This window comes from Pestalotiopsis fici, assembly GCF_000516985.1.
Source record: "Pestalotiopsis fici W106-1 unplaced genomic scaffold PFICI_Scf_8, whole genome shotgun sequence".
In the NCBI taxonomy this organism is placed as follows: Eukaryota; Fungi; Ascomycota; class Sordariomycetes; order Amphisphaeriales; family Sporocadaceae; genus Pestalotiopsis; species Pestalotiopsis fici.
In genome coordinates this window covers 905717-920096 of record NW_006917098.1, presented here as the reverse complement: position 1 = coordinate 920096, position 14380 = coordinate 905717, and the positions used below count along the sequence as shown (strand labels likewise).

The following is a 14380-nucleotide window of genomic DNA, read 5'->3' as shown; positions in this document are numbered from 1 at the left end:
CTGAAAACCGATTAGAGCCTCCGTTTTTAAATATCGCAGATTGAGGCACATTAACTTCATGGCACATCCGAGATCTGCCAGCTCTGTTTCTGGGCTTTCTTCAATTGCTGACTATGCCATGGAGAAACAACGAAGAAACTGCGAAAAGCTCTTTAGTTGCATAAAGCCCAAAAGAAACGTAGATGAGGTGCAAGGCAAAGGAACACCATGGAATAAGCATTTCGCCAAGGTCGAATATAAAAACATACTCCCGTGGGACGAGTTTTCCGAAGAGAACATCGATTGTTTGTTCAAAGAAGAACTATCTAAAGATTTGGGTAACTGGACAAAAGGTGATGGGGTGGATCTCTTCCGGGGCCTAAATAAATGCTATCGAGTTAAGCACGAGAGAGATGTCAACAGCTTGTTCAGAGGGTGCTTACAAAATCCTCTGAAGAAATCAATCAATTTCAATGGAAATAACATTCGCGACAAAATTCGATTGAGTCGGATCCCAGAGATCGATTTGGACTTCGAAAAAACACGAATAAGGCCAAACAAGTTGCCAGACGAAAAGAGTCAACCGTCCAAGACGGGTCCGGACTGGCCACTTTTCATGTCTTTGCCGATTTCACCAAAGAGACAGGAAAGGGAGGATCTATTATTCACTGTCGGTGATGCCAAAAGACATCGCGTCTTTGATCCAAGATGGCTTGCAAGTGAGAAACATTATGATGACTACAAGGTCAAAAACCCAATGGGCCAAATGGGCATGTACGCATATTACGGCAAGACAAGGTATGCATATATCATCACTTCAGAGACTGTTACAGTCTTCCGATTCTTTCTTATTACAGCTCCGGAAGATGGAATGAAACTCGCAATGGGGGCTCAGTACAAGTATTTCAGCTGGAATGAAAATCCGAAAATGGTTTCAAAGGCCATATGGGCCTTGGCCATGTTCAGCATGAACGATCACGAACGAGACGTTGTTGCATTTGATCAAATGCAATCAATCGAACAGTGGTGGGAGAGAGCCAATCCATATTGTCCGAAAATAATAGAGAATGTTAAGCTCGCCAAGAGACGGTTATCCAAAAAACGAGGCACTACGCAAGATGTTTTGAGGAGTGTCCAGGAGGGCCGTATCAAAAAAGGCCCTCGAAAGCTCAGCACACTGAAGCTAGGTGACTCGGCCATTGCTGTCTTGTCAGATCAAGTGACTTTGACTGGGGATCACAGTCCAGGACGCTCTTCGCCGATCAATACATCCAAGTCCGAATCATTTGAACAGCACATTGATTTGAAAAGGAAACCCGCCACACTGCTCGAACAGAAGCAGCAGAAACCGCGGCCTGCAAAGACGATACAAGGAAAATTGAACAAGATTGAATTAAGGGTTCCGAAGAAAAAGGTCAGCCGTACGTCAAGAACAAAGAAAGGTTGCAAACTAGAGATATCCACATCGAAGTTAAGAGCAGCAAGCGATGATAGAACTGGGGTGTCAATTTAGTGCTTTTTTTTTTTTTCCAGAGTAAGTATAGTATGCATTTTTCTACTTCTTTCCTTTTCCTGTTGGGTATGTATATATAGAATGCAAGTACAATAATTCATCGATATGAGTATTTGATAAATAACTATTTGGCTTTGTACTTTTTTTGTTAAAAAGACGCTGTTGCAAGATGATCAAATGCAATCGCTTCGCCACAGAGGCTGTGGTTTGTATTACTAAAGGGGGCGCCATGAGGGCCCATAGCTTTTGGTGAACAGTTACGGTCCGACCCGCATCTCTGGCTCTGTATCAAAGCAACATCGTCAAGGAGAATCGCGCCCACCTTGTTGTTGGTGCTTGTTCTACCAAAAGTACCCACGAAATGGCATGCTTGTATGGAGATCCATGCCACAATCGGGATCTTTGCCAGCCAGCCGCACCCCTCTACAAATGATGAACTATGGAAGTCAAGCCTCACGGATTTATGGGCTTTTTGGACCCTGTAGCACTGTGCCTCCTGGATGGAGGATCAGAATTCAATACCTGCGGGTGAATGGAATGCATGTATCGCCAACCGTCACATTGCATTGCAAGCCTACCGCAGCGGCATTTTCACCGGCGGCCCGCGCATGGCGGCTTGCAGCCCATCTCTTTTGGCAACCCATCATCTCAATCACGTCGTTATTCTTCCAAAAGGTATCCAACTGTCATAAAGTCGGCTGTTTTCATATGACCATAAACCTTGGTCTACTTCCTTTGCATGGTTGCGGCTGATGTCTTTTTTCGCGGAAGCAGGAGTCATGTTATACCAAACTCATTTTAGTGCAGATCAAGGTTTGACATGTCCGAGCACAATGCCACTCTTTGTGCCGCTCGAGAATGAGGCATTCAAATTGAATACTTCCATGTGTAATGCTCAATAGTGGAGACAAACAGCTTGCTAAGCAAGACAAGGTAGGCACGGGAATAAGATAAGTAAAAAACCACATGATGCAAATTACGAAGATGTCCTACATCGGTACCGACCACCTGCATACCTAACCAGGTGTGCGAGTTTCAGGGATAGGCCTGGTCTGCAGGATGTTGCTTCCCTCTGCAGCGTTCAATAATGCACATTTAGCGATCGCTTAGGCGAGCCTTGCCTTATCACAACAGGGTCATGGTCCTTTCCCTGCAACATCTTACAATCGGACCAAAGTCTCCGGAATTAGCCCCTCATGTCATTTGTGATTACCAACAGCCTTACGACACGGTCAGGTGATCACTTATGCCTCACGATATCAGCTCAACCTCTTAGCAAGCTGAGGCCTCATTGCGATCACTAAGTGCGAATTCCACTGCCAGCAGGTGGAAACTTTCGATCCTGTAATTCGTGCTTGCGCTTCTCCTCAGTTGAGGGCCGTCATATTCTCAAAGTACCTTGCGAGTAACCAGGACTACCTAAGCGTGCTTGGCTGCCCTGAAAAACAAAGAGAAGGAAAAACGAAAAACATATTCGATAAACAGCGATATCCACTTCCTATTAAGAAAAAGAAGAAGAGCGGAAAAATAACCTTCGTCTTCCCGCATTAAGCAATTGAGAATGAATCAGATACGATCCACTCATGCTGTTACGCCGATCAAAGGCCCTCCAGGAGTGCTAACCAACAGCAGTACAGCGAACGACTTTCCGAACGACACCAAAGAGAATAGACCGAAGGACCAGGCAAACAACGTTGCTGCCACCACAAGAGCAAAGAAGAAGTCTTTGTCATTTAACCTGTCCATTCTACTACTTGGCATTATTGGCTTCCTCGTGGCATTGGACGCCAACTCTCTAGCAGTAGCACTACCTGTAAGTCCTCTACTTAACCAGAAAGAGCTTCTGTCATTGACCAGATATATCACGACAGACCATTGGGAACGAGCTGGGAGGGTCAACTCTAGAGACCTTTTGGGCTGGTATCGCATTCACCCTCGCCGTCGCCATCACACAACCGGTCTATTCGACTATATCCGATGTCGTCGGCCGGAAGATACCGTTGTATACCTCTCTTCTCTTCTTTACTGCTGGCTCAATCATCTTCGCCCGTGCCGGGAACATGGAGATCGTCATTCTTGGTCGTGCTGTGATGGGCTTCGGTGGGGGCGGCATGGATGTATTGCAAGTCATTCTGCTTTCCGATGTTACGACATTAAGAGAGCGTCCCTTATATATGGGGATAAATGCTGTCTTTAATGCGACAGGAGCTGTTATAGGACCCATCCTCGGCGGCGTTTTTAGCCAGTATATCTCCTGGCGCTGGTTGGGTTGGTTCAACCTCCCCTTTCTTGGAATCTCGGTCATGTTGGCCTTCTTCTTTCTACGAATTAAACATCTCCAATTAGAATTTCGCAAGAGACTGGAGCGTATTGATTGGGTCGGCATATTATTATTCGGCACTGGAGGAACATGTCTGGCTTTGCCCCTTTCCTGGGCCAATTCGCTTTACCCTTGGTCTTCTTGGAAGACTCTGCTCCCACTGATCATCGGCGTGGTTTTCCTCTGCATTCTGGCATGGTACGAACGGAAGCCACTTGAACCGGTTTTCCCTTATCGTATCTTTACCACAAGAACTGGAAATGGAGCTATACTCTCAGGAGGAATTCATGGTCTCCTGATGTACAGCATTTCTCAATACCTCCCATTGTATTATGAGGCGGTTCACCTTCAAACACCCTTTCAAGCTGGTATTTCGACACTTCCTTATTGTGCCGTCAGTATTGGCTTCAGCGCCATATCAGGCGTTGTGGTAAATAAACTGCGGCGATACAAGCTAATACTCTGGAGCGGATGGATTTTGAGTACAGTCTTCACAGGAATGCTCTATCGACTGGACCACAACACTATTGCAGCCGAGAGTTACAGTTACCAAGTCCTCATGGGTGTTGGCATCGGCACTGTCCTCACCGTGACCGCCTTGCCGACTCAGGCTAGCGCTAAAGATCCCAACGATACCGGTATTGCGGCTGGTATGCTCGTGATTTTCCGCTTCTTTGGTGCGCTCATTGGCTTGACCATCGGTTCAACAGTATTTAGTTCTGCCTTCCAGATGAGCGTTGATACAGTTGCGGTCAATGGGCAAATTCCAGACGCCGCAAAGTTCTTGCAAGATTCCACAGGGGCGTTGAGTTTTATACCTTATCTCCGCGACCTGGATGTGTCTAGAGAGGCCATGGATACCATCATTGGCGTGTACACACGGGCTTTTCAGGTAGTCTGGCTGGTGTTCATGGGAGCCTCTGTTTTGGGCTTTGTGTTCTCCTTGCTTATCAAGGAGCTTTCCATGGAGAATGACGAGGTTGGTAGGCAAGGATTAGATGAGTAATAATTAGTGTTTCCTCGGTGGACCTTCAAGTTCGAGGCAAAACGCGGAGATCTGACCGTCAGCATTACATGAATCGGATGTTTGTTGCCAAAGTATTACAACAACCTGGTCTTTGAGCCGTTTGAGCATTGAGGGATCGTGAGACACATATTCCTTGCAATACAGGAACGGTTCAGCTAGCTTGTGGAAATATGAAGCTATCGGGATCCGTACAATTTAAGCTTACAACACATAGAGTCTTGTAGGATTGGCCAAATATCGTACTGACGTAGTTAATATCCACCGCAGATTACCTGCGTGGATATATAGTTCGCTTTTCAGCGCCTCTCTTTCATAGACTACAGATCAACTCAGACGCCTTTTAATGCTTCCATAATCATCTCGTCTTTGATTCCCCCTCCACATATTAGCTCAGGTGAGAGCAAAATCATTCAAAGTCACGTACGCATGCGACCTGCGAGCAGAATTTATTTTTAATTAATCTGGTGATAGTACTATGTCTCTCTGAAAAATGGGCGATTTTGGTGTGATTTTAGTGTAAATCTGATCGATTGGCTTTTTTTTTATAACGTGCCTGTAGTTCCCTGCTGGAGTGGGGTTTGGCAGCCCCTCACCTTGCCTACGTACATAGTCACGTTTGTTATTCTTCCAAAAGTTATGCAATTACTAGAAAGTTGGCTACCTGAATATGAGCATACACCTAGGTATACTTCCTTTGCATGATTGCGGTTGCTTTTCGCAGAAGCAGGAGCCATTTTAGTATAAAAAGTTACTCATTTGTAAGTATTGAACCAAAGTGCACTAGACCCCATACCGATTGTCTGCGGGGCCGGGGTAACTAGGCCTTGGCTATAGCAGTATCTTTGGCCTAGCTAAAGCTAAGGTTATGGGACAGTCAAAAAAAAAAAAAAAAAAAAAAAAAGTGACTGTCTCAACCGGCTTCTGTTTAGTGAATCGTATTGATTCCGTCAGCCTGCAAAATTAAGATTTTCTCTAGCCTACTACAATTATATATACCACCTAGGTGACCTTTGCACGTGTTCCGTCTCCCCCCACCCACTACTTTGCCACACGTAGTAGTTTAGCACCATTCATTAATCGGCGTCAGTCAAGCCCCTCTCCCCGCCAACATGGCAACACCATTCTAGATGATCAAAATATTTCCATAATTTTTTCTCATATGCATCTTCGCATCACAATGCCTGCGGCGCCACCACTTCCCTTAGAGTTATGTTTCTTTGTGGCACAGTACCTCCGAAACAGTGACGTCAAGAGCCTTCGTCTCGTTTGCAAAGATTTCTGGGGCAAGTTTCATCTACGCCTGGACCGTGTGTTTCTATCTGCAAACCCGTTAAACATCGAGGTCTTCCGATCCATTGCTGACCACGACACTTTTCGTCGCGGCATTGTCGAGATCATTTGGGACGATGCACGGCTGGGAGGAGATGTGCGCAGCAATGAGCAGAGGGAACTTGAGGACAACCTTGGGTACTATCTAAGCTCGGATGATGATGATGCAGCAGAAATGGAAGCTGCAAGGTCTATCGATGGGGCACCCAGATGGTACAAGATTCTGTGTCGCCAAAGCATCGCTGATCTGAATCGCCGTAGCCGTATTGGACGTAACCGACCAGCTACTCAGGCACGTTTGCGGCAGCTCGTTGAGAAACTGCCTAGCACCGAGTCTTGGAAGTATTATAAGCATCTTTGGGAACAGCAGCAACAAGCACTGGATCATGGAGCCGATGCCGAGGCTTGAGGTACGGCCTTGCTCGGTTTCCAGCACTCCGCAGAGTGACAATTACACCCACGGCTCACGGCTTTCTGTTCGGAGCCTTTTATCAGACACCCATGGTTCGTGCGTTCCCCTACGGCTTCGTCTACCCGGTGCCGATTGCCTGGCCTGCACAAGACGATTTCGAGCTGCCCTCTTGGGTGAAGCCATGGGATGATACGCAACGGCAGATATGGCGTGGCGTATGCATTGTTTTGCGGGAACTCGCCAAGCAGGAACATAACGTGGTTGAGTTTCTCATCCAGCCGAACGGTCACAAGACCGGTGTGAACTGCCGCATGTTTGACCAGCCGTGTCAGGAGTACGACTTCTTCAAGGCGCTGCTGGGTCGTCCGGGCTTTCGACACCTGGAACTGTCGGTTCTTGCCGATGAAGAGGACGATGACTGGAGCGCACTCCAGAATGGGCGCCTCTATGAAGCGCTTAGCGAGGCCATGGACCTTGAACATCTGGATTTCTGGTTCCAGATCGATGCGGACCAGGAAATCGACCTGGAAAGGATTCCAAAACTCCGGAGCATGCTGCCCTTCCACAGTTGGCCAAAACTACAGCACTTTGGGCTCTCGCGCGCCATCGTAAGACATGAAGACCTTGTCTCCATCCTACAAACTCTGCCATCAACTATCCGGTCCGTAGAGCTGAGCGAATTGCGCTTTTTCGATGAACGGCCGAATCCGAATCATAGCCGGCGAGGCTTTTTGCGTCGTCTCCGTGAGGATCTGGAGTGGCGTACACGACAACCAGAAGACCAGCCTCGTATCGCCTTTCACACTGGTGCGCGTGAGGGAATGACTCGCCAAGACTGTTTTGATGCTGAAGTAGCTAGTTTTGTCTATGGGGATGGACCAAATCCCTTTGATCAGCTGGATGCCGTGCCGAATGTCCAGATGGGTTATGCTAGGGACCCGCTGGAACCGGACTACAGAGTACCCGAATAGGAGTCATCACGCCCGACACAGCTGAACTTAGCAGTGGCATGGATTCTACAATGACCCCACATAAGTCTGGCCACATAGGAAATCTGGACCCCCCAATACGTACGATACGTATATTTCAACATAACGTTTCTCACTCAAATTGCACTCAAAAATTATAAAAAAAATATGCATTTTGTACGGAAATCAATAATATATATACCAGCCACGTGCTCTGCGTACGGCTGCTATTTTCCGGCCTAGACTTTTAATAAGGCCGGCGATAAATTATTCGTCGATTTTAACCTATACGGCAGTAATTAATTCTTTTACTTATTCGATATCGGCTTCGTTTTTTTTAAAATCGTAAAAATTAAGTTCTAATTAACGGATTTTGGCCTTTAGCGCCTTTTATACGTGCTCGATTAGGTTAAGATTCGGGTTATAAAAGGGCTAATTAAAGGTCTAAATTCCACGCTTTTCTAATTATTGCGGATTTCCTCCCGTAACGTAAATATAAGCATTATTTTGCATAAAAAAATCCCTAGCTTCGTATAACGGGACCAGCTTTTCCTTTAAAACGGCTTAATACGATCGTGCACTTACTCTTTTACGCGGTGCATCCGGATCTCTTTTAAAAAAGATTAGCGGGGATTTCCCTTTTTCCCCGTCCCGTAACTAAATTATTCCCTAAACTATAATAAAAATCCGGGGCTTTATATATTTTTAAGGGTTTATTAAATCCGATCGGTACCTTTTTTTCGAGTACCGGATTATTTATTAACCCGGATTATCCGGATTATTTTAAACGGTGTATTCATCGGAAAATAATATACGAAAGAGCTTTCGTAATTTAGCCGGAGTATTATATTTTCGGCAAAAATCGAATCTTTTTTTCGCCGATTCCTCCGTTAACTCGATATGCTTAGCAGCTCGCTATTTTTTTAAACCGTTCCGTTATAATATCCTTTTAATCGTTTCGGTATATATAAAAAACCTTAATTTCTTCCGGAGCTTAGCATACGTAGCGCAAAGGTATTTTTTTGCTAAAATAATAAGCCGTCGTTTTGCGCGGTAATTAAATTTCCTTAAGGCACTAGATTTAGGAGCAGATTTAGCAGTGCCGCGTTATTAAATACGGGTGGTAATACGTATAATAATTCCTGGATTTTTCGTCTTAATTAGCTCGGCGATATCCTTTTTTAATATACCGGCTATACGCAGCGCTATAATACCTATACGGCCCTCCGAAGTAAATTCGCAGTTTTTCCCGCGATTCCCGCTTATAACGCGTTTAAATTCGCGTAAATCCGATATAATTTAAATAAAAAACATATAATTAAAGTTATTCGGCGCGTCGCGTAAATCTTTATTTTAACCGGAAATAATATAGATGTTAAATGGTGGGTTATTGTTAATCAAGGTGGTGCTTTCCTATTGGAGTTTAAACTGGTCTGATATTAGTGTCAATTATATAATATATTGATTTATATTCTGCGCCTTTTAATTTTAATAAAATATACGCTTATTTAGGTGGCCCCGGCTAATCCCCGGGAGGTCCCGTATATTTATTTAGACTTTATAGTATTGATCCGTGTGTTTAAGCATACCCTAATATATAAAAACCATAACCTACCATTTAATACACCCCTTTAAATCTACGATTTATTATAAATTTAGCTATATTTAAATTAAAGTTGCTAATTAGCAAAATATAGCTTTTTATAGGATTATTCGTTTTAATTACGATAAGCAATTTTAAATTTTATTTATTGCAAAAAGCTTTGCTATTTATTAATTAGTAAGCTTTTCGTTAATCCATCTATTATTATTTTATTTAAAGGTTTATAAATAATTTTAATCCTTCCGTTTTAGGCTTTTTGCCGCAGCTAATAATTATAAATATTTATATAACGGAGTTTTGTTTTTAATAACGCAATTTCGGTATTAATTAAATTAATAATTTATTTATTATTATATTTAATAGTAATAATGCTATAGTCCAGTTATATCGATAATTCCTTTAATAATCGGCTAATAAATAATATTTTTTTGGCAGCTTATACTAAGGTAAGTAATTTAGTTTTTATAATAAAAATAATAACTATATTTTATTTATTTAATCGCTAATTAATTAATTTTCCGAATAGCTTTATAGCAAATATTTAGGTATTTTTACGATCGATATTATTATCGGCAAATAATATATTATTAGTAATTATTAAATTAAAAAATCCTCCGATTTTAAATAAAAGTTTTTTAGTATTAATTAAATAAATTAAAGCTCGATTAGCAGCTTTTTAATATATTTAGCTTAGATTATTAAGGAATTAAATTAATTTAATTATTGCGAATATAATATCTAGTTTTATAAATATAGCCGTAAATAGCAGTAATCCGATTTTTTTTTAATATTTTTATATTTTGTATAAAAGCTCTATAATTAATCGAAATATAAATTTTTCGTAGCCTATTAACGTCGTATAAATCTTTTATTTATTTATAAATTTAGCGATTTTTTTAAAATAAGCCCTTTAGGATAGTTAGATTATTTTAAATATACGATTTTTAATTATTTCTATCCCGAAAAACTATTATATTAGCTCGCTATTATTAATTTTATATTTTTTTATAAAATGCTATATTAAATAATTAATAGCCTTTTTATTTTTATTCCTATATACGATAATTATGTCGTTAATATAAAAAAAAATTAGCACTCCTTTATTAATAAATGCGTAAAGCTTATATAATATTTAGGTATAGCCGATTTTGGCTAAAGTTTTTATAAACTTTTTTTATTATAATAATAATAATATCCGTAATTTATAAAATGCTTTATTTAATAATAATATAATGTTTTTTTTTCGATATTTATCCGGTATTTTTATAAATATATTTTAATCGATAAAAGCGTATATAAACGCGTTTATTACATTATATTATATTAGTTTAAAATCGAATTTTGCTATAATCGCGATTAGGGTGCAAAATAATTTTTTAGCTAATATAACCGCGTAAATTTCCTAATTTTAAGATTTCGCTTATTAATTACTATAAACGACGAATTTTGCCTTATATTTTTAGAATTTTCCGTGCTTATCGAATTTATATATATATATTTATATATAATTAAAAATTTATTTGTTTTTTATTCGTAAATTTTTTTTATTAATTTTAGTTTAAAATCGTATATTTTTATAATTTTATAAATAATTAGTTTTTATTTAAAGGAATAATTTGCTAAACGGATAATAATATAATTTATAATGCTATTTAAAAAAAGCTGGGATTTCCGCTTTATAAATTTTTACCTTTTAATAAAGGGAGCGTTTTAGCTTCGCTTTATCGTTTTAATTATTGCCTTATCCTGCTTTAAAAATAGCTTTATAACTAGCTAAAAAAGCTGTTTACTATAGGATTATTTTAGGTTTTTTTTTTAATAGCGCCGTATTTTTAATCGTAATCGCTTTTATATTATATATTAATAAGGCTAATAAAAATATTTATAATAAAATTTAAAAGGCAAATTTCGCGGTAATAAAAAAGTATTATTTATTTTTTTTATTTAGCGCTACTTTTTTATTTTTTTAATTATTATTTTTTTCCTAATTATTTTAATTATTGTTTAGCAAAATATTTTTTATAGCGGTTTTTTTACTTTTTAGTTTTTATAAAATCTCGTTTTTAAATATTGCGTAATTAGTTATAAAATCGGCAATAAGCTAAGTATTAATATTTAAAAGCTCGTTTTTAAATATATCCTATTTTTTATCGTATAATTTTTTTTCGTTTATAATTATATTTTTCGTATTAATTAATTTATTCCGATTAAAAATCTAAATCTTATAAATATTAGATAACTTATATCCGATTAGGTATTTTATTTATATTTTAAATGCTAATCGCTATAAACGGCCGAATTTTTATTATACCGTTAGCGTTATTATATACGCTTTATATCCGAATATTTTAAAATAAATTTAATTAAGCTTATAGCTCGGATTTAGGACTTTTTTTACTTTCGCAATTGCTTTATAAAATTTTATATATAATATACGCTATTAGGAACTATAATTTAGCGTACGATTATATAGGTATACCGCGGTTTTGCCGATTTTAGGCTAAAGTTAATAAAGGAGTTTTACGCCGGTGCGTATTATACGTTTTTTTTTTTAATTATACCTTTTAAACGTTTAATAGCTTTATTTTAGGCTTATATATATAATGCTAAAGGCTCGAGTTTAATATATTTATTTTTAAAATATCTTCCGATTACTTGTTTAACTTCGGTAATCTCGTTATCGTATTCGATAATTTTAATTTTTATTCTAAGGTATAATTGGTGGATTATAAACTTAGGCATAAGGAAGCGTTCGTATAATTCGTAAAATCAGGCCGTAGTAGTAGTTATAGGGCTGTATAACTAATTTATTAAAGCTTAAGGAAAGAATAACTAACTACGGAGGAATAACTACCTTTTATACCTATAAAATCAACCGATAAGAATATTCTGGAATATATTATTAATAAACTGGATTTATAATTAAGTTAATTAGTAATAAGGTTGATTTATAATCGAAAAAACTATCGAAATCTATAGATTTTTATAGTGTAGGTTACCCTATAACCCAGGGCCACTATGGCTAGGTGCACTGGCCACACTTAGTGGGGCTGGATCCAGTGGAACGTTCCACTGGATTCCAGTGGGTTCCAGTGGCTATAGTGGCCATAACAGTTAATTATAATTGTCAGATGGTGGATTATGGTTCCCATACACTGGGGTATGCTTGAGCACACGGATTAACCCCATAGTATTTAGATAGATATACGGGACCTCCCGGGGATTAGCCGGGGCCACCCAAATAAGCGTATACCTTATTAAAACTAAAAAGCGCAGAATATAGATTAATATATTATACAATTAATATTTATATTAGACTAATTTAAACTCTAATAGGAAAGCACCACCTTAATCAACAATTAAGAGTCTTAGTGCCTCCGCCGAAGCTACGAAAATAATAACTACGAAAAAAGCCGGAATCGGCCTAACGGCATCGTTAAAAATAACCTCCGATTAAAATAATTGGGAATATACGTTTTAGATCCAGGTATAAATTGCCGGACTAACTAATTATTTTAAGAATAAAACGACTTTAATTAGAACCTTAATCGAACCGGATATAAAAAAAACTAAATATATAAAGACCGCGGCTGCTACCTTCGAAGCTGCAAATGCAAACGACGATCCGATTATACAAAACAAAAAGGACGGGGAATAGACGATTACGGATCTTATTAAAAGAAGTTAAAAATTGTTTAATTTCGATTATAACTACTATAAAATAAAGGAGGCTATATACGCTAAATAATATACGGCGATTAAGGAAATTATAAAATAAATAATTATAACGATTTCTCTAGACTTTTTCTCCACGTACTGTTTAATTAACGAGCTTTTGCATAAATAGTACGAAAATTTAAGGGCTCGCTATAGCAAATTAGCTATAAATAATAAAAAAAAAATAAGGAAATAATATTTAGAAGCTTTTAAGCCTCCGAAAATATTAAAAAAAACTGCTAATTAGGTTAATAAATAGGAAATAGTTATAGCGAAAGCCTAGGCAAAGCAAATAATTAAAGTATAGGATAATTCGGTTTAGGCTATAAATTTCTTAAATACAATTATTTTAATTATATTATAATAGGCCGCTTTTTATTAAATTTATAAAGAATAAAGCATTTTAAATAGGAATTTAGAATATCGGGTAATAAATAACGATTTTTATAAAAGCTTAAGCATTTAATAGCCGATTAGGCTAAAAATTGGGAAAGGCGCTTTCGTAATTTACGCTAATAAAGCTAAAAAATAGCCCTAAAACGGATAAAATAAAAACGTTTACCTCGTTAAAAATTAAATACCTTCCCGATTAAATACGGCTGGTTTATATAAAAAAAAAAGTGGACGAATTATTTATAATAAAAGGCAAAGGGATATTAAATGCCCTATTTGCTATTTTTTTTACGCCTTTAATTTATATTTTTACGTATTCCTAAAAAAAGCCTATTTAGGTTTCGTCCTTAAAAATAAAGTGTAAATACAAATAAATAAAGCCTTTAAAAAAAACCCTAATTTATAAAAATAGGTTCGCAATATAAAAAAGATTAAAACCAGCCGAATTAGTATACTACGAATAACTAAGGAAAAATCGCTTCCGATTAATATAAATTAATAAGACGGACGATTAATAACAAATATATAAAATAGTTTTGCAATATCCACAAAAAACTACCCTTTGCGCTATTTAGTTATCCTAGATCCAGCGATAACGATTTTAATTATAAATATAAAAGCAAGGCTTATTAATTATAGGCAAGCTCCTAATTACGATTTTATCTAATTAGGCGACCGGAAATTACCTATTTACGGGTATAATATAATAACTATATAGCTTAGATTTAAAATATTATTATTAAATAATATAGCCTATTATCTTAAATTGCTAATTATATTAATATTATTCCGTTAATTACGAGGATAAGGATACTATTAGGATAATAAAAACGACTTTATAATATTACGCAAAAAAAATAAATTTTTAATTAGCATACTCCAAAACCGATATAAATAATACGTTTTTAAATATAAATTTTACGAATTACCTTTAGCGTTATTTACTATTTACCGGAAAAAATATATAATATAAATAAAAAGGCCATTATTAATTAGGAAAGCTATACGATAGCACTATAAAATAGGATATTTAGGCCCGGCAGCTCTCGAATACTTTATCTATTTATCTTAAGGGGTAAAAATCAAAGGACCAATTATAATAAAATATAAAGCCTACGC

The 14380-nt window shown here is 37.7% G+C and overlaps 4 protein-coding genes across 4 annotated transcripts; all 4 read left to right on the top strand.

The window, feature by feature from the left end:
* Positions 1 to 595: 595 nt before the first annotated feature.
* Positions 596 to 1588, top strand: PFICI_10970 (uncharacterized protein; the record flags this gene model as incomplete). Its single annotated transcript, XM_007839551.1, has 3 exons — positions 596 to 1400; position 1513; positions 1573 to 1588. The coding sequence occupies 3 exons, from the start codon at positions 596 to 598 to the stop codon at positions 1586 to 1588; spliced, it is 822 nt and encodes a 273-aa protein (XP_007837742.1).
* Positions 1589 to 3053: 1465 nt separating this feature from the next.
* On the top strand, positions 3054 to 4818 carry PFICI_10969 (uncharacterized protein; the record flags this gene model as incomplete). Its single annotated transcript, XM_007839550.1, has 2 exons — positions 3054 to 3305; positions 3364 to 4818. The coding sequence occupies 2 exons, from the start codon at positions 3054 to 3056 to the stop codon at positions 4816 to 4818; spliced, it is 1707 nt and encodes a 568-aa protein (XP_007837741.1).
* Positions 4819 to 6016: 1198 nt separating this feature from the next.
* On the top strand, positions 6017 to 6577 carry PFICI_10968 (uncharacterized protein; the record flags this gene model as incomplete). The annotated part of the gene is made up of 1 exon (XM_007839549.1): positions 6017 to 6577. The coding sequence occupies one exon, from the start codon at positions 6017 to 6019 to the stop codon at positions 6575 to 6577; it is 561 nt and encodes a 186-aa protein (XP_007837740.1).
* A 92-nt stretch (positions 6578 to 6669) lies between these two features.
* Positions 6670 to 7551, top strand: PFICI_10967 (uncharacterized protein; the record flags this gene model as incomplete). Its single annotated transcript, XM_007839548.1, has 1 exon — positions 6670 to 7551. One exon carries the CDS (start codon positions 6670 to 6672, stop codon positions 7549 to 7551), a length of 882 nt encoding a protein of 293 aa, XP_007837739.1.
* Positions 7552 to 14380: the final 6829 nt, after the last annotated feature.